This window comes from Cervus elaphus, chromosome 22 (assembly GCF_910594005.1).
Source record: "Cervus elaphus chromosome 22, mCerEla1.1, whole genome shotgun sequence".
NCBI lineage: Eukaryota > Metazoa > Chordata > Mammalia > Artiodactyla > Cervidae > Cervus > Cervus elaphus.
This window is the reverse complement of record NC_057836.1, coordinates 17,045,772-17,073,158: the sequence shown is the minus strand read 5'-3', so window position 1 is coordinate 17,073,158 and position 27,387 is coordinate 17,045,772. Positions and strand designations below refer to the sequence as shown.

The following is a 27,387-nucleotide window of genomic DNA, read 5'->3' as shown; positions in this document are numbered from 1 at the left end:
GCGTGGCTCATTGAAAATTAATGAACACTGATCAATACTAATGAAGAGCAGAGAGTAAATGAAGTTAACAATACCAAGAATGAAAAGGGGCATCACTGTAAATCATACAGAGTTTTTGGTCATCGTTTTTGTGTTGTTGTTTGTTTGTTTTTTGGCTGTGCTGTGGTTCATGGGATCTTAGTTCCCAGGTCAGGGATGGAACTTGGACCCATGACAGTGAAAGTCCAGAGATTTAACCCCTGGATTGCATAGCTTTATTAATACAATTTATACATTTAATGTGGATATTACACAGAAAGTGTCAATTTCTCCACAGCCTTGCCAACACTTAAGTGTCTTAAAAAAAAAAAAAGTCATTCTGACATGTGTGAGATGATATCTCTTTGTGGTTTGATTTACATTTCCCTGATGATTGACAATGTCAAGCATTTTTCATATACCCATTGGCCATTTGTATGTCTTCTTTAGAGAAATGTCTATTCAAGCCCTTGGCCAATTTTTCAATTGAGTTATTAGGTTTTGGATTTTTTTTCTTGAGTTGCAGGATTCCCTTATTTGTTTGGAAAATAATACCTTATATAATTAGTGCTAGCTTGCTTTTTCACTCTGTTGATGTTTCCTTTGGCTTGAAGAAGCTTTTTAAGTTTAATATATCCCCACTTGTCTACTTTTGCTTTGTTACCTGTACTTTTGACATCATATCCATGAAATCATGAAGCAATGTGTTTTTAATTTGTGATGAAGCTATCACATATCTAAAATATAATTGTTATCTGGCGATGATGTTACACAATCACACATAGTAAAATAAATTCAGATAAATAAATGAATTCAAAATTAGGTTTAAAAAAATTAGGTTTTGAATATTATTTAGTGGAACTGTAAAATTATTTGCAGAAAATAAAACTTGATTCAATGTTATTTTGGGATTAAGAATGGCATATGAAACATTTTCATTAAAGGCAGAAGTCAAAAGAGTAAACCATTATAGATTTGATAACATAACCCCCCCATTCACATATATAACCTTTAAAATATATGCAAAAAATGGGGGAAATATTTACAAAAATATTTAAGGAAGAATAAGTGATGTTTCTTTATAAGACTATAAAGAAAGCTGAGTGCTGAAGAATTGATGCTTTTGAACTGTGGTGTTGGAGAAGACTCTTGAGAGTCCCTTGGACTGCCCCGAGATCCAACCAGTCCATTTGAAAGAAGATCAGTCCTGGGTGTTCATTGGAAGGACTGATGTTGAAGCTGACACAACTGAGCAACTGAACTGAAGTGATGTTTGTTTATAGAGAGTTCCTTCAAATAAATAAAAAATTTGAAAGCATTCTAGAGAAAAAAATATTGTCATGAAAGATATCTTAAAACTGTAATATAGGAAAGAAGGTAATATTTTTGTATATAGTGTTTGTGAAAGTCACTCTGCTACTGCTAAGTCACTTCAGTCGTGTCCGACTCTGTGCGACCCCATAGATGGCAGCCCACCAGGCTCCCCCATCCCTGGGATTCTCCAGGCAAGAATACTAGAGTGGGTAGCCTTTCCCTTCTCCAGGCATCTTCCCAAGCCAGGGATCGCACCTAGGTCTCCCACATTGCAGGCAGATTCTTTACCGGCTGAGTCATCAGGGAAGCCCAAGAAGAGTGGGGTGAGTAGCCTATCCCTTCTCCAGTGGATCTTCCTGACCCACGAATCAAACCGCGTTCTCTTGCATTGTAGGTGGATTCTTTACCAGCTTAGCTACCAGGGAAGCCCTAATGTGGATTAAAAAAAAAACAAAAAACATGATGCATGTTCTTATGTCAAGACTATGAAGAGAATAATACTCTTTTAGAATTAGCTATTTATTTGGTTGTGCTGGGTCTTAGTTGCAGCATGCAAATTCTTACTTGTGGGATCATAAGAAAAAAATTGTAACTACATGTGGTGATGGATGTTACTGTACATGTGGTGATGATTTACCAATATGTACAAAAATATAAACACTATGTTTTACACTTAGAACTAATATAATGTTACAAGAATTACATCTCAATTAAAAATTTTAACAAACAAGATTGGAATATGTGGATAAAATCAGTTCCATCCTTACCTCATTTAGGCTTCTCTGCTGGCTCAGACAGTAAAGAATCTGACTGCAGTGTGGGAGACTCAATTGCGATACCTAGGTTGGGATGATCCCCTGGAGAAGGGAATGGAAACCCATTCCAGTATTCTTGCATGGAGAATTCTGTGGACAGAGGATCCTGGCAGGCTATAGTCCATGCACACACAAAGAGTAGGACATGATTGAGCAACTAACATTTTCACTTAATGTCATTTTGTGGACCCAAATTAAACTCACCACTTAGATTTTAAAATATCAAATCTCACTGCATCCTACAGGGTTAGGACAGACACACAGAAACAGTAAGTCACCTGCACACGAGATGTAGGCTTCCTCCTTTGGAGAACATGAAGTGTAATTCCAAGGGTCAGAAGGACACTGCCAGAGAGAGGTGTCAGTTCTCCGACACCGGATTCCATCCACCCACTGGGGTCTAGAACCTTCTCTAAGAGCAAGAGAAGAGCTGAGGGTTCCACTGTCCCCACAGCCAAGCTGTCTGCAGATCATGGACACAGTGATGTCATCCATGGGGTTGCGGCAGACACTGCCCCAGGTCCCGTTGTAGAAAACTTCCAGCCACCCAGCACACTGCTGGTCCTCACTCACCATCCTGAGGGCCAGGAACTCTAAGATTGAAAGGGGAGGAGACAGGACACAATGAAAACTTTGCTGGATGTTTTAGGTTTTCCTTTCTTCTAGAAATGGTGAACATTCATCTCTGACCTTGTTTAAGAGGTACCCACTAGATGGCAAGACTGACATTGCCTCACTTTTAACTGACTTTGTCCATTTGTGTCTGTCCTTCTATTTCTACCACAATGGTGTAGTGGATATGAACTGAGAGGTAGACTAAACTGTGTGGGCGCTAGTCAGGGAGGGGCAGCTGAATCCAGCTTCCTGACCAAATCTTTGACGAGTATGTCAAGGGATGTGATGTGGATATTAGGGAGATAGGCGGAATAATTAACCCCAAAATGTCCACATCCCAATCTCTGCAACCTGTGAATATGTTACCATACCTGAGAAAAGGGATTTACAGATGTGATTAAGAAGAGGACCTTGGGACGGTGAGATTAAACTAGAATATTATATTAACAATGTGAGCCCAGTCTAAGCACATCCTTAGACCCACTATCCTTAAACATGGAATACATTTCTTAGCTCTGCCTAGAGAGAGAGATGTGACTCTCGATAATATTTGGAGGCCTGCAGCATTGCTGGTCTGATAATGGATGAAGGGAGCTCTGAACCAAGGGATGTAGGCAGTTTCTAGAAGCTTGAGAATTCCATGGACAGAGGGGCAGGGCAGGATACCGTCCATGGGATCACAAAGAGTCAGACACAACTGTGTGAGAACTTTCCTTTTTTTTTATCTAGAAGATTGAAAAGACAAGAAATAGATTCGCCCCCAGAGCCACAGAAGTGATGAAGCCCTGCTGAAGCCTTGATCCCAGCCCAGTGAGATCCTTGCTGGACATCTAAGCTACAGAAGAGTAAGGAAACAAATATATGCTGTTTTAAACCACTAATTGGTGAATTGTTAGGGAAGCAAACGGAAACTAGTACCGTGGGTTTAAAATTCTTGTATGTAACTGGAGAGAGCCTTGCTTTCAACAAAAACTGTAAAAAACAGCTCTGCCAGGAAACACTGGGGGGAAGAAAGGACCAGATCCTCAGCTGCTGCAGGGGGAAGTGAAAGCACCTCGTCTTCACGTCTGCTGGAAACACAGGCTCCATGGCAGGAAGCCTCCTTCTCTTGTCCTTTCGGCATCTCTCCCTCAGAGCTCAGACCCCGTCCTCCAGGGCCCCACCCCTCCCCCAGGCTGTGGACAGTGCGCAGCGCAGACCTGAGCAGATGACCCCCGCGTCCTGCTTGTGTCTACAGTCGTGCCGCCCCCAGCCTCGGGAAGGGCACTTCCACACGTGGGACTCATTTCCAGTGCAGTTCAGGTCGTCCAGCCAGATGGGCCCTGATCCCGCCCCGAAGTCAGCAGACCCCGTGGCATTGAGGGCTTCTCCACAGCCCAGCTGCCTGCACACCACGTGGGCATCGTCCAGGTCCCAGCCATCATCACAGATGGTGCCCCAGGAGCCTTGGTCAAAGATCTCCACTCTCCCGGCGCAGGGACCGCCCCCGTCCACCAGGCGGAGCTGTCTGCTGTCTGAGGAGAGAGAAGAGAGACAATGGGGCGTTGACCTGGGGAATGAGAAGGGTCTTCTGTCCTGTGGGACCCTCACCTGAGCAGTAGGGGGCGCTCTCCTCTGAGGCCGCAGACCCTGCTGGTTCAGACAGGGAGTTGTTGCACTGGGGCAGCACCTGGGTCTGGTTTCCTGAAGAAACAACAATGATCAGAAGTCTGGAAGGGTTGAAGAACAGGAAACTGAATTAAGGGAAATAATGACCTAGTGATAGAGCCTAAGATGAAAGCTGTGTTCAGTTCACTTCAGTTCAGTCGCTCAATAGTGTCCTACTCTTTGCGACCCCATGAACCACAGCACGCAAAGTCTCCCTGTCCATCACCAACTCCCGGAGTCCACCCAAACCCATGCCCATCGAGTCGGTGATACCATCCAACCATCTCATCCTCTGTCGTCCCCTTCTCCTCCTGCCCTCAATCTTTCCCAGCATCAGGGTCTTTTCAAATGAGTCAGCTCTTCACATCAGGTGGCCAAAGGATTGGAGTTTCAGCTTCATCAGTCCTTCCAATAAACACCCAGGACTGATCTCCTTTAGGGTGGACTGGTTAGCTCTCCTTGCAGTCCAAGGGACTCTCAAGAGTCTTCTCCAACACCACAGTTCAAAAGCATCAATTCTTCAGTGCTCAGCTTTCTTTACAGTCCAACTCTCACATCCATACATGACTACTGGAAAAACCATAGCCTTCACTAGACAGACCTTTGTTGGCAAAGTTATGTCTCTGCTTTTTAATATGCTGTCTAGGTTGGGTCATAACTTTCCTTCCAAGGAGTAAGTGTCTTTTAATTTCTTGGCTGCCGTCACCATCTGCAGTGATTTTGGAGCCCAAAAAAATTAAGTCAGCCACTGTTTCCACTGTTTCCCCATCTATTTGCCATGAAGTGATGGGACTGGATGCCTTGATCTTAGTTTTTTGATTGTTGAGTTTTAAGCCAGCTTTTTCACTCTCCTCTTTCACTTTCATCAAGAGGCTTTTCAGCTCCTCTTTGCTTTCTGCCATAAAGGTGGTGTCATCAGCATATCTGAGGTTATTGATATTTCTCCCGGCAATCTTGATTCCAGCTCGTGCTTCATCCAGCCCAGCATTTCACATGATGTACTCTGCATATAAGTTAAATAAGCAGGATGACAACATACAGCCTTGACATACTCCTTTCCCAGTTTGGAACCAGTCTGTTCTTCCATGTCCAGTTCTAACTATTGCTTCTTGATCTGCATGCAGGAGGCAGGTCAGGTGGTCTGGTATTCCCATCTCTTTAAGAATTTTCCACAGTTTGTTATGATCCACACAGTCAAAGGTTTGGCATAGTCAATAAAGCAGAAGATGTTTTTCTGGAACTCTCCTGCTTTTTCTGTGATTCAATGGATATTAGCAAGTTGATCAATATGAAAAGGCAAAACTTTTAGCTAAAGAGAAAGAATATATAATTCATTTTGCTTATGATTTTGAGTCATTGATCAGGAAAAAAACTCAGTTTGGCAGTCTTTCAGTGGGGCCTTTCAGTGCTGCAATTATATGTCACCTGGAGCTGAAGTCATTTAAAGATTTGACTGAACTCTGGTTCTGTAAAGAAACTCCTAGAAGTGTTCTAAGAGTAAAGCAACATCATTTCTTCAACTTAATTCAGAAAGATTTTACATATTCAGGAAGAGACAGGGCAGAAGGGGAATCGAGAAGGAAAGACACTCACACACACACAGAGATTAAAGCAAAATATTGATACTAACATTTAGAAACCCAGGTAAAGGTCATAAGGGAATTTTTATATTACTTTCCCAACATTTTAATGTCTCAAATGACATCAAAATTTAAAAAATTAAAAGATGAAAACAACTCAAAGAGAATTCTTTGCCAGGACACTTTCACAAAAATACTCATAACATCAAAAATAAAATACCTAGGAGAAATCCTAGTAGAAGATGGGCAAAATCTCTGAGAGAAATTCAAGATCTAACTGAACAGAGGGATGTATTATGTCAATGATTTGGAAAACTCAACATTGTCAAAGTCAATCATCTTCAAATTTCCTTGTCTCCTCTCAAATTTTTAAATCTAATCTCAGTGAAAATACCCTTCAGCTTTTCTTTTGGTGAAAATGACAAGCTGATTTCTAAATTCATACAAAATACAAGCAACCAAGAATGACCATCACAGTTGGTAAGAAAAGCAACAAAGTTAGAGGAGTTAATATAAAGTAACTCTTGTAAATTAAAATTATTAAGACTTACTACAAAGTTTGAAATTCTGGGAGATAGTGAAGGACATGGAAGCCTGATGAACTGTATTCATGAGGTCACAAAGAGTCAGACATGACTTAGTGATTGAACAACAACAACAACAAAGTTATGATAATTAAGAAAATCCGGTATTGGTGCAAGGATAGACAAAAGATAACATGGAACAGAATAGAGAGTCTTAAAAAGGACAGACATACTTCTGCTTATGATGAAGCCGTCTCTGAAGTGGGGAAAAGAGTCTTTTCAGAATAAGATTGAGTCAATTGGATGTCCATATGAAACCTGACCCTTACCTTACACTGATATCAATCCCAGAAGGAATGCACAATTATATGCAAGAGAAAAATAATAAGATTTCCATAAGATACTCTTGGAGAATGTTTTTATGATCTTGGAGTAAGCAAAACTTCTGTTTGAAAGGGTACAAGAAGCATTAAATGTACAGGAAAAAGTTGGCAAGTTATGTTTCCATAAGATTAAGAAATGAGTTCATCAAAGGACACAATTTGATTTAAATAAAGAAAAGACAAGACCAAGGGTTAAACATGCAAAGTAAGTAACACATATTTGCATCCAAAGACATTGTCATGGTAAGTTGTAGTATCATATTTGTAATAGTCAGGAACTGGAAACAACTCAGATTTATACTGTCAGTAGAATTGATCAGTACATGACCATGTGATCATTCAAAGTCATACTCTACAGTAATAAAAAAAAAATAAAGTGCTACAATATACAACATCATGAGTGAATCCCAAACATAATTTTGAGTCTAAGAAATTAGATACAAAAGATGCAACATACTGCATCATTTTATATAAAGTTCAAAAACTGATAAAACACTATGTTAGAGGAAGTTAGGTAAGAGGTTTTCCCTGTAAAGGAGGGAGGACACAGCTACTGGGGACAATAGTGACTGTGGTGCTGGGGACATTCTCTTTGTTGCTCTGGATTGGGGTTCATACTGAAGTCTACACTTACTGCTTCCACACTGTTTTCTATGATTGTATGTAAGCAACAATGTTGCTTAAAAATATATTATTCCCCTTCACACTGCTTGCCCTGGCCTGAAAAATAAAGGAACAATGAGAAGATCCATATTTCACCACGAAATATCTGACTTTGAAGTCCATTTTCCCTCACTCTCTGCTCTTGGGACATTTCACTCCAGGAGCATCCTGAGTACCAGTAGCCCTTCCCTCTCTCTTACCTGAACAGATCACAGAGGCCGTGTTGCCATGGGAACAGTCAGGCCCACCCAGGACAGTCACAGGACAACTCCACAGGAAGGACTCCACCCCCGAGCAATGAAATCGGACTGTTGCGATCTGATCACCTTCTTCCACCAAGTGTGGTCCTCTGGGAGTGGAGACGGCAACTCCACAGCCAAGCTGACGACAGACGACATTGGCATTGGCCAGACTCCAGTGGGAGGCACAGAGCACTCTCCATCGTCCAGAAATGTTCATCTCCACCTGCCCCTCACACTGAGAGGAGCCGTTTGTCATGAGCCGGACTTCTGAGTATGCTGGTAGAAGAAGACAGAGTTTCAGCAAAATCACATGAACAGGGTGTTCACAGAGATGAAAGGCCTGACCTGCATCTCACCTGAACAGACAACCTGAGCAGCTCCACGGTGGTGACACGTGCCCCCTGGACAGGGCACTCTGGGGCAGACCCGGAGCTCAGGCTCCGGTCCCTCACACCTGAACTCTTCAGCCCAGACCCAGCCATCGGACTCTCTGAAGGGCACGTGTCCCAGGACAGACACAGCCTTGCCGCACCCCAGCTCTGCACAGATGACCTGGGCAGTGGGGAGTGTGAAGTTCCCATCAGACACTGGGGTCCAGGCTTCTCCAGAATACACTTCTACTTGCCCTGAGCAGGGTCCATCCCCTCCAGCCAGACGTGCAAATCCTAAGAGGAAACAACAACAAAACCAGTGAATGTTCGTGGTACTGACTTGAAACTGCTCATTACAGGCCGTGGTGTGAAAGTTTTTCTTTTTAGAAGTGGAGCATGTAGAGAGTCTTTGACAGTTAGCATGATAATTGAATTTTCTTGAGCAGGTTTCTAAAGAGAAATCCAGGAGGATTACAAGGTCAGTTTGGAATGGCTCAATCCCAAGAATATACACATTGAGACTGGTTAGAAATCTGAATTCCTTGGTCTAGGAGCCTAGAAACTACAGAGCCCAGTTCAGATCATTGGAATGGCTGAATACTGGAAAGACATCTTTTAGCATTGGTTGAAGAAGTGAATTTCTCATTTAGCAACCTAGGACCTACAGATCCAAGGATAATGTATAATATGCAGGCACTTGAAAGTAGGCATATGCAGAACAGAACCCACCCAGAGGGACGTGAGCTATGAGATTAGAGACCTAGCATCCAGACAAGCTTAGAAAGCTTTCGTGGGACTTGTGGGGCTAATATTCTGATCATTTTTCTCTCCCAGGAGCTAGTCCTCAAGTGACTTGGATGAGGGAAAGTCTTGAGGCTGGATCCATGAGGGGATGCCAACCTGTAGACGGGTGACGGCTCCAGAGAAGAAATAGAGACGCTATCACTAATTCATGTTTATGTCATCACATCTTGTCTTTTCAATAGCAAAAATCCCATTAATTTCTTCAGTGACCTCAGTGGGAAAGAAGATGAATTAAGAAAACTCAGAGAGTCATAGAGAAAGAGTTCCAGCCATCTCTCTTGAAATCCTAGGATTAGTCAAAGAACTTGGTAGATGTGTTTTCTCAGTGGGAGTTTACCAGACAGCTGAGTTTCCAGATCATCTCCTGTTAAAGGTTTTTCTTCTGAAACAGGACTCATAGAAAATGCTAATTGATTTTAATACTATCATTGTACTAATTCTAACCACAGAAAAATATGCATTCTTCTCAAGTACAAATGGAATATTCTCCAGGCTAGGTTACAAATAACTCTTAACAAATTCAAAAATATTAAAATAATTCCAAGTATCTCTCATGACCATAACGGAATGGAACTAAAACTCAATAGTGATAAGGAAACAGGACATTCATGAATATACAAAAATTAAACCACACACTGCTTTTTTAAGATTGTTTTCTCTATTTCTATTAAGAATGTTATTGGGATTTAGATAGGAATTGCATTAAATCTGTAGATGACTTTGACAAGTACAGGCATTTTAACAATGTTCATTCTTCCAGGCCAGAAGCACAGAATGACTTTCCATTGATCATATTGTCTTTAATTTCTTTCATAGATGCTTTACAATTCTAAAAGTAGATGGCATGTTGAAAGTTTGACAATTCTAAAAGGAGGAAGAAGAAGGAGAAGGAGGAGGAAGTGAGCAAACAAGCCATAATTTGCAGAGTTCCAAGTAGAAAAAGCCTCAATATGAACAAAATATGTAAGTATTTGTGGGAAACACTTGTTGAATAGGTTGTTAGCATATTACATCACCCTCTGCTCCTCCCATCTACCACTTAAGCTGCTATCCTTTTTCATGTCTCCCACTTCAGACAAGCAAACACCATTTTAAAAGATACAGATGAATGGAATAGGAAATCAGAAAGGATAGCTACTGCCGTAGCAGTAGGGTGTAGGTGGGGCATATGGCAGGCAAGGTGCGCTCAGGGAAGTTTTAAAACTAAAGGAGACAAGCCAAAATAAAAGTTCATCATTTGGTCATCAAAGGACCACATTTTGAACAGAATGAAGATAACCCAATGAAAAAACTTTATTTGATTCATCAAGTACAATTCCCTGATTTTTACATGTGTTCTGATTATTTATTTCTAAAGTTCTTACTGGTAAAGGACTGCTTAGTGATGCCCAACATCCAACCAAAAAAATTATTAGAATTTCCAAAGGGGAAAAATGTAACCCATAACACATTTTTAAAAAACAATTATTTAAATCAGCTTCAGAAATTATAGAAATGATTGAACTGGCTGAAGAGATCTCTAAATCACTAATATCAATATGCGTAATGAGGAATAAAAATAAACAGGGAGGAAAACTAGGAAAAATAAACACATGAGACTTCTAAAACTGAAAAAATATAGTGTTGGAATGGACAATTATTTGGATTAATTACACAAGAGACTAGACATTGCAGAATGAAAGAATTGGGAAGTAAAACACTGCAATAGAGACATCTAAACTGAACCAAAGAGAGCAAAAAGGCAGAAAAATATGAATGAAAACACAGTGGCATGTAGTGGATAACATAAAAATATATAAAATATGTGTATTTGGAGATTCAAAATAAGGGCTGTGTGGAAAAATACTAAGAAAAGATAAATGAAGTTTTTCTAAATTTTTTGAAAACTGTAAATCCACTGATTTGAAAAGCTAAACAAACTCCAAACAAGGTAATGAAATCATTCTCAGAAAACATGACAATGTAAATACTGAAATTCAGTGGTAAACAAACAAACAAAAATATCTTAAGAGCAGCCAGGGAAATTTGACACATAATATACAGGGAACAAAAAGATAAGTATTGTTTACTGACTTTTTGTTGGAGGCAATGAAAGTCAGATGACAATGTAAAAGCATATTTAAAGTATTGGGGTTGGGCATTTGTTACCCTAGAACTGAATCAGCTATGAAAATACTTTTCAAAACTGAATGAAAATTAAAATGATTTCAGGTCAATGAAAGATGATAGACTTGGAGGCCACCAGGCACACACTACACAAAACTGCCTCAGAAAGTTCTTCAAGCTAAAGGGAGATGACAGCAGATGAAAACAAGGATCCTCTCAAAGCTGCAGAGACTGTGCTAAATGCTGATTCTCTATGAGAAGATTTAAGGCAAAATATTAGCAACAAACTATAAGAGTCATAATAAATTTATAAGTAGAATGTATAACAATGATAGCACCAAAGACAAGAACAGGGAAGTGGAAGAAAACTATAGTGACTGACCTTGCATGTTGTGAGATAATATCATTTCAAGGTAGAATGTAATTAAAGACTAATAATTCAACATGGGCTTCCCCAGTGGTTCAGTGGTGAACAATCCATCTGCCAACGCAGGAGATGCGGTTTCGATCCCAGGTCTAGGAGAATCCCACATACCACGGAGCAACTAAGCTGATGCATCACAACTAGTGAGCCTGTGCTCTAGAGCCCAGGGGCCACGACTACTGAAGCTTGTGCACCCTAGAGCCTGTGCTCCAAAACAAGAGAGGCCACCACAATGGGAACCTCATGCACTGCAACTAGAGAGTAGCCTCTGATCTCCGCAGCTAGAGAAAAACCCATGCATCAGTGAAGACCCAGGACAGCCAAAAATAAATAAAAATTATTTTAAAATTTAAAAAATAATTCAACATTATTATCACCTAAAAATCTGATATGATTAATAAGCCAATAGAGTTTTAAGATAAAATAATAAAAAATACTCAAAGATTAAAATAGGAATAAAGATATAACAAATAGCAGGCAAGTACACTTAAACCCAATTATATCAATAATTACATTAAATATAAATAATTTAAGTACTCCAAATAAACAACAAGATGATCAGGCCAGATAAAATAAGACAAAACAATATACTATCTATAAATATATGTGTGTTTAAATATAAACACAGAAACATATTAAAAAGGTGAAAAATTGTATACTATGCAAACACAAATCAGAGAAAGCTGTATACAGCATCTATATTAATATCATACAAAGTCAGACTATAAGACAAAGAATACATTCAGAGAAAAAGAAACATTTTATGGTAATAAAATATAAAAGAAATTATATACTATCAAAACTGGTGGCTTAAAAATAAAGTGATGCTTAGAAGAAAATTTAGAACCTTGATGCTTCCTTGATGCCCACATTAGAATAAAAATAGAAACAGAAGAAAATGACCCAAGACCCAAGAATCTACAAAAGCAACAACAATCATAACTGAAAAGCGAAAGTCGTTCAGTCATGTCTGACTCTTTGTGACCCCATGGTCTATACAATCCATGGAATTCTCCAGGCCAGAATACTGGAGTGGGTAACCTTCCCTTCTCCAGGGGATCTTCCCAACCTAAGGATCGAACCCAGGTGCCCCGCATTGCAGGTAGATTCTTTACCAGCTGAGCCATAAGGGAAGCCCAGGAATACTGGAGTGGGTAGCCTATCCCTTCTCCAGGGGAATCTTCCCAATCCAGGAATCAAACAGGGGTCTCCTGCACTGCAGGCAGACTCTAGCAACTGAGCTATCAGGGAAGATCATAACTGAAAAAGAGGAGTGAAAACTGAGTACAGAAATCAATTAAGTAGAAAGCAAATACAAATCAAAAAAATCAACAGGGTCCATTAGTGATTCTCTTAAAAAGAATATTAACACTGATAATCTTCTAGCAAACCAATTAAGAAAAAAGAAGGGACACAAATTAACAACACCAGTAACAAAAGGAGGATTATCATTATAGATCTTCCCGACATCTAAAGATAAGAGATATGAACCAGCCTTATTCTAATTTGAAAATTTGTAAAGTGGGCCTAGTCCTTGAAAACACATTACTTGTGAAACACAACTCACTGAAATCTGATACAAAAAAAGAGAGAAAAAGATGAGTAAACTTATATTTGTTAAATAAACAGAATCTGTATTATAAAAACTTTCCTCTAAGAAAACTGCAACCTCCTAGCACTTCCATGGAGCTCAGAAATAGAATAACTCCCACAACAGAATAAAGGAAGAGAGGGAGGGAAGGGATGAGGGCAGGAAGGAAGTGTAACACAGAGGCTGTGGTGAATGTAGGAGTTGACCTGCGTCTTTCCAACCCTCCCCTCCGGCAATCCTTGTATCTTCATCCCCTCACCAGTTTCCAGTTCAGTACTGTAGTTCCTGGTGGCTCAGAAGATAATCAAGACTGCCTGCAATGCAAGAGACCCAGGTTTGATCCCTGGGTGGGAAAGATCCCCTGAAGAAGGAAATGGCAACCCACTCCAGTATTCTTGCCTGGAGAATCCCATGGACAGAGGAGCTTGGTGGGCTATGGTCCATGGTGTCACAAAGAGTAGGACAGGACTGAAGCAACTTAGCACACTTGCACCACAGTCCTTCTCAATTTGTTTAAGCCCTCATTGAAGTCCCCTCATTATTTCAAACAAGCTTCTCGACATTCTTCTCTGGTCATTATTGCCACTCTAGATTTCTCCTAAACACAGAACTCCACTTCCAACAATCCACTACTGAGGCTGAAATTTCTCTCCCATACCTGACTCTTAAGATTAACCAGAAGAAACTCCAAGAGTTCAATTTCGGTTAAGAAAATGAAAAAACAAGCTATTCTAATCTTATCTCTACCAAATCACCACCACTTTAACTTATCTTTGCAAAATTAAAACATGTCTGAAAATACAGAAAAGACAGACCAAGGGGAGGAAACTAATGACAAAAAGAGAAATAGAAGGAACCTGGAACCATTCATAAAAATGTGAGAGCCTAAGGTAGAGCAATGGTAGACAGTTTTAAGTGTATCTTAACAAGAATTAATATCAAGACACCAATATTCTTAGGGTGATAACATTGGGAGTTCTAATTTCACAGAAAGTTCAAACCTGACACACTCCATTTTCATTTAGATACTGATTTATCAAAATATGGTAGAGACACCTGTAGTGTTTCCACAAATTTATCTGCAGTTGGAACCATGATGAGGACATTGTGACAATGAGAAAGGTTACTTGAGATGCCAGAAAACAAGTTTGCTTAAAACAAAAGTTTCTAACTAAAATTTAAAATTTAAACCTTGAAAATAATTATTTTTAATAAGAATAATAGAGAGAATGGAAGGAAACATTTTGAAGAGGTGAATAGATTTATGACATAAGTGCTGTAATGGTTTCACAAATGCATACTTATCAAGCAGTTTTGTATGTCAGTCACACCTCAATAAGTACCTTTTGAAAAGGGAAAGAATTATTTTCTTAGGCTTCAACTAGAATCATCAAAGATCTGCTGAAGGTGAGATTAGCAAAGATCACTTTTCCAATGATCTTCCTCAATGTAAACACCCAAGAGCTGACTGGCTTTGGCTGCTAAGGACCTACTGCAGGTGTCCTCAGGGCTCCCTTGTCCCACGATCACATCAGGTGGGGTGATTCTTGCCTAAGACCAGCTCCCTATGTGAGGGAATTCACTGTGATAACTGACAGTATCTTCCTCCGGTCCAGCTGCTCTGATGGGATTAATATCCTGGACATGCAATCCATAATTATGATAACAACTAGAAGCATCTCTGTCAAATACTGTGAACACCCACTCACACCCTAGTTTCACTGCTGTCTTTACTGCATCCACCTTACCCCAGGTCAAACACATAGACAGCACTGAGCACTTCATAGGAGTCACTTCAGGTCCTCTTATCTTCACTGCCTCTTATACGCGATGCATTTCAGCTACTCTGTTGTAAATTTCAAGACTTCACTTTCCTGGTCCCTCAACATCCCTGCAAATGTCATGTGAGCTCCCCACTCAGTTGATCAGGTGTGCCAGTGTGATGAGACTGTTTTCTGCCACAAGTTCCACTTCTGGCTTCCTCTGACTGTGACCTAGGGACATTTAAATGCACCAGTGAAATCCCCTCACACCTTTTCCTTGTGTAACTAACTGCACCCTGACCCCCAGTATGGTCACTTGTCCATGTGTCTTAACATGCCCTTTAGGGGTCACCATTGCTTGGTTGAGCCTATTCTATTGGCACATCCCCCACATACTGACCTGAATGAGTGTGGTGACTCTGAGTTTTAGGACCTATGAGTACGATAAACCTTGTTGCCTACAACTCTTCTGTGTCCACCACCCTGCACCATGTAGCCACACCCTACTGACCTTTATGTCAAAGAATACAGAACAATTACCATGATAAGACTATGTCACAGAGGTCAAACACAGCAGCTGTACCTGTATGAAAGTTTTGACCTGACTTCTCTACCTTCTGTGACACATCACACAGACCCTTCACCAATCATGTTCTAAAGGCTATAATCCATAATCTCGAGTCATTCTGGTGATAAGACAGAGGCTTCACCTGCTAGAGATTCCTTGCCAGATCAGACAGGACTTACCTGAGCAGACTACTCCAGCATCCCAGTCATGGGAATAGCTATCATTACGATAGTCTTTAATATCAGAATGCCTACAGTCACTGACAGTTGACTCTGTCCCTTCACAAGAAGTATGCAAAAGCCAAATGGGGCCAAGTCCTGGCCCAAAATAAGCCCTTCCAGGAAAACCAATGGCAGCTCCACACCCCAGCTGTCTGCACACTACAGATGCATCGTTCATCCTCCAGTAGTCATCATCCACTGTGCCCCATTCTCCTTGGTGCTTCACTTCCACTCTCCCCTCACAGCGGTGGGCTCCATCCTTCAACCTCAGCTCCAGATCTGCAAGAAAGACACAGGACACAGGAGAGATTTCAGGAGACTTGCAGTGATATGAATATTTAAAACATTAGCTCTCTGAGGAGCAAAAAAGTGCATGGGATATAGTATTTCTTGACCTCTGTGGTATAAACATTCCCACCGTGGCCAACTTGAAGCCCCCAATGTGCCATCACTGAACATGGAGCAGGAAGGGAGGCACCAGGTATTTCTCACGAGGCTCTAGAACCAGCTCCAGGCACACCACCGAGGACAGGCCTTCAGAGACTCTGGATGCTGCCCTCCCTGTAGATGTCCCCAAGACTACTAGGGTCCAGCTTCCCCATCTCAGTTACAGCTTGTGGCCCGGGATCCAGGAAGGAATCCTCCCTCTCCTTCCCTGTCCACAGGGAGCGTCTCATCCAGCTCAGGAACAGAGGGCTGGGGTAACAGGCTCTACAGTGTCCTGGTTATTCCTGCCACCTGTGGTCATGTCCTTGTGTAATCCACACTCGAATGTGCCTAGTAACATGCAGCTAACAAATGGAATTTGACAAAAGTGATCAGGTGTCACTTTAGTAATGAAGTTTTAAGACAACTCTGGTTTCTGCATTAAAAAGGAGTTCATTTGCAGGAACATTATAGATGGAGACATCACTAGTGTTCAGCAACATTTAAAATTCTCTATTTATGAGCATGTGGAAATAGTAATATTTCTTTGCCTATTTGAAGCTAAGGATAACTATGTGATCTGGCTCATTCAACAAAGTGGCAGAACAAATGATGTCACTTCCACATAGAAACACTTAAGAGCCAATATATTTTTCTACCACAGCAAATACTGCAGCCTAATAATGCAGTGGTAGCATAATACAATGGTGGAGAATTCAACAACCTGAGTGCTTGAAGAATTACCATAGCAGAAGTCCTGCCAAAGTGAACAGAACATGTTATATAAGGATACATTTTGCTTTTTTTACTACACCATACCTAGCTTACTTTTACTAAAGTGGGAAATAACAGCAGAAAACTGACAGAAAGAAAAATACTAAGATAAAGACAAGGTGTATAAAATTGAGAAACATCTATACTAACATCTAAAACCCCAAGAACAAAAAGAGATGTCAGGGTAGAGTAGACTTAAGCCTTAGATTTACTGAAAGAAAAAAAAAAATGCCAATCTAAAACTTTACACTCAAAACCATTCTCTCAAAGAGTAAATACCTCAAATGTGCCTTTACCAAAATGCTGATTTGGGAGACAGTAGCCTCCATCCTCTTAAAAAAGACCAAACTTAGACAGCGATCCGTAACAAAAACAGCTCCAGAAAGATCTGCAGTACCCTAAGAAATTTGACCATGCCAAGATACTGTCATTTTGTAGACATCATTACATCCTCCAAACCAGCATCACTCAGTGTCAAGGGTGCCAGGAGAGTTCCTCTCGCCAGGAGGGTAAGAGCAGGCTGAGTAACCAGTGTCCCTAGCCTTTGGGGGAACCATATGAAAGTCCTGCTTCAGGTTCACTTCCTGCAGACCTGCAAATCTGAGCTAGTCTTATAGAGATGGCTAGGCATAAGAATGAAGAGCAAAAGACCAATAGCAACCACATGGCAGGAGCAATCACAGTTCACAGTTACCCGCTCTACAGACAGATGCAGCAGATTTTATACCTGAAAGGATTAATAGCCAGCACAGATGATGGTTTTCCAGTAGTCATGTATGGATGTGAGAGTTGGACCATAAAGAAGGCTGAGCCCTGAAGAATCGATGCTTTGGAACTGTGGTGCTTGAGAAGACTCTTGAGAGTTCTTTCGACAGCAAGGAGATAAAAGCAATCTATCCTAAAGGAAATCAACCCTTAATATTTATTGAAAAGAATGATGCTGGAGCTGAAGCTCCAATACTTTGGCCACCTGATGCAAAGAGCTGACTCATTGGGAAAGACCCTCATGCTGGGAAAGACTGAAGGAAAAGGAGAAGGACAGTACAGGATGAGATGGTTAGATAGCATCACCAGCTCAGTGGACATGAGTTTGAGCAATGAGCCATTGTTGGTCTTGGCCTTTGCTGCCTTCCTAGGCCTTCCTACAACATGAGCATCTGCAACCATCATCTCCCCCACAGAGGCACCTGCAACAGGCCCCCAAAGCCAAGTGTGTGCACACCATTGGCTCTGGCCACCACCACTGCTGGTCATGATACCTAGGCTTTGGAACCAGAAGCACTGCTGAGGGCACCAACTATCATTCCAGTGACAGCAGACTCCCTGCAACACTTGCCAAACACCACACAATGTCAATGCTGTGGATGCCAGCAGCCTGAGCCAAACAGCCTCCTGTACTCCCAGACCCAGTGCCACCTTATGCCTCTGCACTAGGCACCCTGCAGTACATTCCAGTGTGCCCCTACCCAGAGGTAAAAGGCTTTCTCTACTGAAATCAGGACTTAGTGTCTGGCAGAGGTGACAGCTTTTTTAAATGTGCAGACATCTACAAGAGGATAAGGCATCAAGAAGAATCGGGGAAACAAAATCCCACCAAAGGAATACAGTAAACCTCCTGGAACCAGTTCAAATTAATGGAGATCCAAGAATTGCCTGACAAAGAATTCAAAATAATACTTCAAAAGATGCTCAGAGAGTTACAAGAGAATTCAAATATTTTTTGACATCAGGAAAATAATACAAATAAAATAAGAGCAATAAAGACATATAAAATTAAAAAAAAAAAAAACTAACCAGATATTTTGAAGCTGAATAATAAACGAATGGGCTTCCCAGGTGGTGCTAGTGGTAAAGAACCCATCTGCCATTGCAGGAGATATAAGAGACTCGGGTTCGATCCCTGGGTCTGAAACATTCCCTGGACGAGTACATAGCAACCCACTCCAGTATTCTTGCCTGGTGAATCCCATGGACAGAGGACCCTGGTAGGCTACATGGGGTCACAAAGAGTCACACATGACGGAGGCAATTTAGCATGAACACAAGACAATGAGTAAACTGAAGAATTCAGTACAGAGATTCAACAACAAACTTGACCAAGGAAAAGAAAAAAATAAAAGAATAAGTTAGAAGAAAGATCAGTTGAAAGTATCCAATTAGAGAAACAAAAAGAGAATGAAAGGAATATAGAAAGCCGTGGGAACTGTGTACACCATAAAGAGAAACAATGTATTGAATGGAGTCACAGGAGAAGTGAAGGAGAAAAGAAATAATGGCTGAGGACTTCCCTGGTGGTGAAGTGGATAAGAATATGCCTGCCAGTGCAGGGGACATGAGTTCAATCCCTGGTCCAGGAAGATTCCACATGCTGCAGAGCAACTGTTTCACAACTACTGAAACCTATGCACCTAGAGCCTGTGCTCTGCACCAAGACAAGCCACTACAGTGAGAAGTCTGTGCAATGCAGCGAGGAGTAGCCCCTGCTTACAGCAACAAGAGAAAGCCCATAAGCAACAAGGAGACCTAGCACAGCCAAAACTAAATAATTAAAAAAAGAAGGAAAGAAAGGCGGCAAATTTCCCAAACTTGGAGGAAAATCTGGACATCTAAGTTCAAGAAGCTAATGAGTAGCCCCAAAATTTCAATCCAAAACAACCTTCTCCAAGACGCACAGAGTAAACTGTCCAAATGGAAAGACGAAGAGAGAATTCTAAAAGTCTAAGGAGAAGAAAAAAATTCTGTCACCCAAAAAGACTCCCCTAAGCAGATCAGCGGATATCTCCAAAGAAACCTTGCAGACCACGACAGAAGGATTGATGACATACTCCTCTCTCACTCAGGGGGAAGCAGCTCCCAGAGAGGGACAGGAGAGGGCACAAGAGAAAGTGCTCCCTACGGAGTCACAGCAGCTCCTGGGAGGGGAAAGGACTGTCCCAGGCCCCCAGCATGACAGGAAATGAGTCACAGGGACCAGGGCAGGGACTTAGGAACTTATACACCTGAGGCTATGCATCAACTGATCTCTACAGACAAGAGGTCCTCTCTCCTGGATGAGGCCTTCTCTGCTCCATAATGGACACCTGGTGGGAACAGGCGAGGCCAGCAGGCGGAGCCTCTCACAGAGCCCAGTGCTGGGCAGACATGGCAACAAGCAGAGGGGAGCCCGGGGGATGGGCGAGAGGAGCCAGAGAGAGGCAGGCAGGTGCACGATTGTCTCTGATCCAGTTACAAGGAGCGGCCATGACACCCAGCGCTGTGAGACCCTGTGTGCCTCACAGACCAACGGACTCAGTCCCTGCTCAGCGGCCCCGTTCCTCTCACAGAGACAGGATCCATCCCCCTTACACACACATACACACAAACACACAGAGCCTCACACACTCCCACACACACACATACATATTCTCACACAAATACACACACCCTCACACGCTATTCAAATACTCCTCACACACCCTCACTCACCCTCACATACTCCTCACACACCCTCATACACCACTCAGGCACTCCTCACATACTCCACACAGACACACACTCTTCACACGCTCACACACACAAATACATAAACTATTCACACACACATACACCCTCACACACTCCTCACACACACACACTCCTCATACCCTCACACACACACACCCTCACACACTCCTCACCTGCACACACACACACACAAGCAAGAGCCTACAGGAGCACAGAGACAGAAAACACGGGGATCTAAAGGCAGTGCTCACACACCAGGCATGTGGAGCGTGTGGGAACAGCCCAGAGTCCAAGCTGAGGTCAGTCACTGGAATTTGCACACACTCGGAGTCACTGGGACCCCTAGACGCTCCCTGAGAACAAGGGAGACAGCAAGGGGAGTCAGGTTGACCCACCTCAGTCCAGATCCAACCTCACTGCTCTGTAAAATCTGCCTCTACGACCAATGGACTCCCCACAGGAGACGGACCAGTCTTCACAGTCGGAGTGCTTTGTTTTTAGCCGAAAACACTAAGACTGCGGCTCCACAACTCCATACCCTTTCCCTTTATCAAGGTGTCCACAACCTGGTGTGGACCCAGGACAGGGGGGCAGCTCTTACCTTGACCACCCACCACGGTGCCGAGGAAGAGGACACAGAGTCCCTGGAGGGAGAGGTGTTGGCTTAGAGCCATCCTGACTTCACGTCCTCAAGGTCACAGTCCCACTGCAGGATCAGCCTGTGAGGAGGTGTCAGGGTGCCAACCGGGGTCTATATAGGCCGTCCCCTACATCCTCCCTCCTGAGAGCCAATAGCGACACCTTTTACCATTTCAGGCACTATCGGAGGCTGCATCAGCCACTTTCTGTAGCTCAGACACCAATGAGCTTCTGTATCTTCAACATCTCCTTATATGAGCAACACGGTCCTTTGACCTCCTGCTCCCGTGGTCCTGAATGCCAGGCCCCATGACCAGGGCTGGTGTAGAAAACTATGAGTACCTTTTTTTCCTCTGATCACCCTGGCCGATCCCCAAGAACTGTGAGATCTCGCAGGGTCAAGTTGTGGAATCGATTGGCCTGTGGAGAATAACTTTAGTGGAATCAAATATTGATCTCCCCAGTACTGACCTCAGGCTGGAAGCAGAGTACTACAAAAAGGCTTGAAATACGAGAATACTTATTGGGCCAGCAGAAAATGAGGACAAGAGTTGTAGGAATTCACAGATGACCACGGAGAGGGTGAGGTGGAAACCATTAAGTTGAGGGGGTGAGACTGCAGGTCTTTCTTCTCTTCTCAGAATGATCTGGACACTGGGTCCTGGAGAAGGTGTATTTATGCTCAGCTGTGTCCTAGTCTTTGTGACCCCTGGGCTGTAACCCTCCAGGCTCCTCTGTCCATCGGCTTTACCAAGCAAGAGTACTAAGGTGGGTTGCCATTTCTGTCTGGAGGGGTTCTTCTCGACCCAGGGATCAAACCCACGTCTCCGGTGTCTCCTGCATTGACAGGCGGGTTCTTTATTGCTGAACCACCTGGGAAGCCCTATAAGGGATTTTCAGACATGCTAAATCCCTTTCCGTTTATTGCATTTCATTTTATGTGAAATACCCCTTTCAGCTAGTCAACAAATGATGCTTCAGGAGAGAAAGAGACTGCTGTTACAGGAAACAAAGAGAAAATAGTAGTCATTATTCAACCCTAGCCCTCCAAAATAGGAGTGGGGATCTCTAGAAGCCAATATGTAGCTTAGAAAGATTGACATTTTCTAAACTTCACATTTTCCCCCTTTGCATGTAGAAAGTTTTGTTTGATAGGATTCAGAACCCACCTGCTTTATAAGCCATAACTAAAGATGCAAAATATTATTTAAGGGAACTGCCCCCAGACAGAAGGACAAATAGAAAGTATTCCATTGCACAATGGCTGCAGGCAAGGGGCAAAGAAAAGGCAAATGAAGCAGAAAAGAGGGTTCATTCATTCTAAGTTTAAGAGGAAAGTTAGTGGCAAGAATGGAAGCCAGGTGGATTGAGGGCACGGAGCCAAGCAGAAGCGACTGATGTCCAGTGTGGCCATTGCTGCCTTGCTGTGATCCACTGATCAGAGAAGCTCCCAGATGCTCTCCAGAAAGTAGACGAGGGATGAGTATAGAGACTGAGAAGGGCAGTAACGGTGCAAGACAGAGCTCCCCCATCGAAATTCAACGTCACTAACATACTCCCTCATTCATCATACTCCCTCGGGCTAAAGATTCCCATCATGCACCTTTCTGGTCCACAAAAACCCACCCTGAAGCCCACTCACCTTGAGTCTCATCATTTCAGCACAAACGGTGGAAGGACCCATCTGTGACACACACGCCTCAGAGTCCCCACCAGAGCTCAGAGACGGCTTCACACCCTCCCCCACCCACACCTGAAGGTCTCGGTGAAGCCAACACGGAGGGCAGCTGTGGACCAGGCTACAGCCCTGTCGCATCCCCCACTGGAAGGACGACTCATCCCGGTCAGCAGACACAGCTTCTCTGTCCTACCATGCCCGTCCTTCCTACTTGAGACTCAGGCAAATGAAAAGGGAGGAAAGTCAATTGAACACATGCTTTTCTCCCTCTAAATATGTTAATATTAACCTGTTATTTTACAACACTTACTTGTCCTGTGTTCCTCTGACTTCCAAGCCCCTATCTGTACATGAAACCCCATCTCCTTCTGGATGCTTACCACAGTAGTGATAATAACTGATTATAAATGTAAGAACTAGAGTATAAACTCAGGCACTGGAGTAGGAACAGGATCTACTCAGTCACTAGAGTCAATACACTACTCCCTCTGGGCCCAGAGTCACCATTCTTTACCCAGTTATGGACTCCACTCCACACCATCACCAGAATCCACCAGACAAACACCTAGAATACAGGATGTGCTTCCTGGAGTCCAGTCATTCCTCCTACAGGATGACACAGGGATGCATTTAGTGAACCAGGTACACATGGTCTCACCTCAGGATTGAGATCCTGCAGGTAACATACTGTTAGGGACTCCATACCCTGTTATAAGGATGGAGTGGGCAGGAAGAAGGGGCTAACCCAGGGCTGGCAGGCTGTGCCCAGGCAGCATCCTCTACCCCAGAGCTGGGGATGCAGGGTCAGCATGGACCAACTCATCCTCTAATGAAGGTTCGTCTTCTCTGACACATAAGGAAATCTCAGTGTCCAATCTCATCCAAGATTTGAAGGAGGAAAGCTTTGGGGAGGACACTAATGCAGCTATGTCAACAATGAACTTCAGGGATCAGGAGGACAGGCTCAGGAGCCAGTCTGCCCTGGCCTGACTGAGAGCTCAGCCACATACCATGTGTGTGCCCTTGAACAGTATCTTTATGCTCTCTGTGCAGTGGCTTTGTCTGTAAACAAAGGGTTATATTTGTGTATAGATGACAGAGTTTTGGTTAGAATTAAAGGAGTTGATCTTAGTAAGAGATATAACCACTAGTTAATAGTAGTACATCATAGTGGCAGAGAAGCAATATTAGGGCCCCTCTCTCCATCCCATCCCAGGAATCCCAGGACTCTAGAACAGGAATTCAATTCTGTTACCTGGAGCCTTGACTGGAACTGTCAAAACTCTCCCAGAACCACATGCTGTGATGGGGACTGGGGTCAGACTTGTGTCTTCCACACATCACCCCTTCTTCTCTCTGTGCCCCAAGGGAGGTTCTACTGCTCGTGAACCTTGACCTTACCAAATGTGAACCTCATGAATTAAGTTGTTTACTTGCTATTTTTACTTTATAAATGGACTTGGTAAAGGTTCTGTGTCTAATTCACCCCCTTATCCAGAATGCCTGCTAATTAAAAATCCTAAATGATGTCTATTGTATACCTGAATGAATGAATGTCAGCCAGGTATTTTACACAAATCATTTCAACCCAAAGAAATCTTTTGAAATATAATTTAACTTGATGTGAGGACTTAACAGCACAATGCAAGTTGTGTCACTTCTTGTAATGATATTTCAATATGATTAAATGGTATAAGCTGTGTATGGTTCACTTCTACACTTCTCTGCAATGAAAGCAATCAATTGAAACAAGGCTAGCCCCATTCCAAGAGCAGTGCTAAGACAGCCAGTTCTAAACATGTATAAATGCTACATCTTTGTATATCCAAAGATAAAGAAGACAGAGCTCAGCACACTGACAGGTGAACACCATGAAGCCTCCTCTTCTGGTCCTCATCAGATATGGCCAAGTGGTCCGGATGTTTATATACTTATCATTTGGCATATTTTCAACTCAAACCACAAACTGTAACAGGAAGAAATTTTGTTATAAAAAAATTTAGTTTAACAGCTTCTGTATTGAATCAGAAATACAGAAGTAAAGACCAGGAAGAAGCCTTTCCTTTAATTTAGACTGCTTATTTCATCTTATGGATTGTAAAGCAATACAATATGTAGCATTATTATTCCCAAATCACCATGAAAATATGGAGGTTTCAGAGGTTAAGTAATCTCTTTGCTAGAAAAGTAAATAATTAAATATCCTTGGTAGACAGATATTTTCAGGACCAATCAGAGTGACTAATATACAAAATCGGTTCAGTTCAATCACTCAGTCATGTTCAGCTCTTTGCAACCCCATGAACCACAGCACACCAGGCCTCCCTGTCCATCACCAACTCCCGGAGTCCACCCAAACCCATGTCCATTGAGTCGATGATACCATCCAACCATCTCATCCTCTGTCGTCCTCTTCTGCTCCTGCCCCCAATCTTTCCCAGCATCAGGGTCTTTTCCAATGAGTCAGCTCTTCGCATCAGATGGCCAAAGTATTGGAGTTTCAGCCTCACCATCAGCCCTTCCAATGAACACCTAGGACTGATCTCCTTTAGGATGGACTGGTTGGATTTCCTTGCATTCCAAGGGACTCTCAAGAGTCTTCTCCAATACCACAGTTCAAAGGCATCAATTCTTAGGTGCTCAGCTTCCTTTATAGTCCAACTCTCAGATGAATACATGACCACTAGATATATGTGTATATACAAAAAATATACAAAATATTTTTGAATTAAAAATAAGTATACAACTTTAAAAGGAAACAAGTGACTTGTTATACCAGAGTGTTGGAGACCCACCTCACCATCTGTGTTCCCTGTATGGATGAGACCAAGATGGTAAAGGCTTCTTTACCAAAGACCACTTCATCACAAGGACATGTGATGAGCTTGGTCATGAGCTGGTCATGAGCTGCCTGAAGTCCAGCCCATCATCTCTCTTCAGCCATTTACAGTCTAAAACCAGCAACATCTAACAGAGAGTGTGGCACTGAATTGGCCTCATTCATTCCTCCATAGTGCAGCATCAGATACCCAGAGACCAGAGCAATCAAAGCTACGAAATCAAAGATAAGCAGATTCTAAGTGGAGAGCATGCAGACCAAGGACCCTTTCCCACTGCTCTTGGAAAGTAAGAAACCCTCTCACCCCAGACACCATCTGTAGGAGGAGAGACAAGAAGATACCTCCTTGAATAGATGAAAACCAGCCTCAGCAGGGAGCTTCAACTAGACAAGATAATTATTACCATAAACCCAAGCTAACTTGGGGGACAAATTTTAAATGGGAGAGTCTGTGATTTTGAATTGGAGACTTTGTGTTAACTTTGTGGAACTTTCAATCTGTTCAAACACCACTTGCTACTGCACAAGATGAAATCAGTTATAAAAATAGCAAATATTACATTTATGCATATTTGAATTCTAGAGGACACATTTTTAAGCCCACTACAGAAGGAAAATATGTATATCTTTCTTTGTTTTTAAAAGCACCGAGTTGTCATCTCTGTGAACTCTAATTCCTCCAGCTCAAAACTACTGTTGTGTCCCTTCAATCTGTAAAAATGAAAACTTTCTTATTGTCTGTAAAGAAGGGACTTCTTGAGAGCAAGTATTATGTCTTATTCTTCAATATCTCTATAAGCTCAAGTAAAGACACAGAGAGAGCTTAACAAACATTGGATAAGAAATGAACGCATGAACAAATGCTGAAAAATCACCCTGCAGTTAGTGATACTGAGTGGGGAAGGGAGGTGGAGGCAGGGGAGACACACACCTGACTAATCCACCTCGGCACAGACTGAGGTGGAGTAAGGAGTCAGAGACACACCAGCCAAAGGAGCCAAATACAACATGCCTTCAAATCCCCCTCTGGGAGGGTCAGATCACGTTCAATCTCTGCACAGAGCTGTACCTCAGAAGCTTCTCCAAGGTGAGAAAAAACTGACAGCACTGCTCTCAAGAGTTCTACTGAAGGACGTGAATAGACAGTAATACTCGTCAAATAGCTGTATTTCCAGTCCTCAGGGACTCATTCTGGGCAATGAAATGTGGCTGGTGTCATCTATGTCACTTCTGAGTGGAGGCAGGAAAAGCCCAAGTGACTCTGTAGTCTCTCTCTTTTTCCTGTCACAGAAGCTGCGTGTTCCAGATGGTGCACGTGCAAGAGCCTCACTGACCACAGACATCGTAGGTTGTGATGAGTGTGTGTGTGTCTGTATATGGATGTATGTGTATGTATGCATTTCTGTGTGTGTGTATGTGTGTGTGACTGAGATTTGCGGGTCACTTTTTCCAGCGGCAGAACAGTCTCTTCTGATGGATACAAAGGAGAAAGAAGACTTGAAAAGAAGACAGAATCTATCACATGAAGCAGAAACTTTCCTGGATCTCCCCATCCTTCTGTTTCTTCATCCCAAGCTGCTCCCTCAGGTCTCACCTTGTTTCCTCTGTTGGACTTGGTTGTTTCTCAGTCACCATTTCTGACTGACCAACAACTAGATCTAAATCCCGTGTAACAGCACCCGCCCCGGTGCATCTCCTGTTCCCTTTACATCACTCTGTGCTGACAGTCAGGCTCAGTTTCCCGAATTTGTCTCTCAGCATCTTGACCTTCATCCTTAAACAGCTCTTCTTTCCTCTGAGTTACCCAGTCCATCATCTTTGATCCTATTTTACCTTTCACCAATCCTGTACTAATGAAAAGGCAGCATGTATTTTCTAAGCCCCCTCAGTTTTCTCTTG

The 27,387-nt window shown here is 42.5% G+C and overlaps 1 protein-coding gene across 1 annotated transcript in view; it reads right to left on the bottom strand.

The window, feature by feature from the left end:
• Window positions 1-27,387, bottom strand: part of LOC122679939 — a 335,468-nt gene that overhangs the window by 172,548 nt on the left and 135,533 nt on the right. Inside the window, exons 16-19 of the mRNA XM_043880798.1 lie at window positions 7,760-8,077; window positions 4,353-4,445; window positions 3,962-4,276; window positions 2,426-2,740 (exon numbers count right to left, since the gene is read on the bottom strand). Coding sequence (XP_043736733.1) covers window positions 2,426-2,740; window positions 3,962-4,276; window positions 4,353-4,445; window positions 7,760-8,077 — 1,041 coding nt within the window. The remainder of the gene's footprint in view (window positions 1-2,425; window positions 2,741-3,961; window positions 4,277-4,352; window positions 4,446-7,759; window positions 8,078-27,387) is intronic.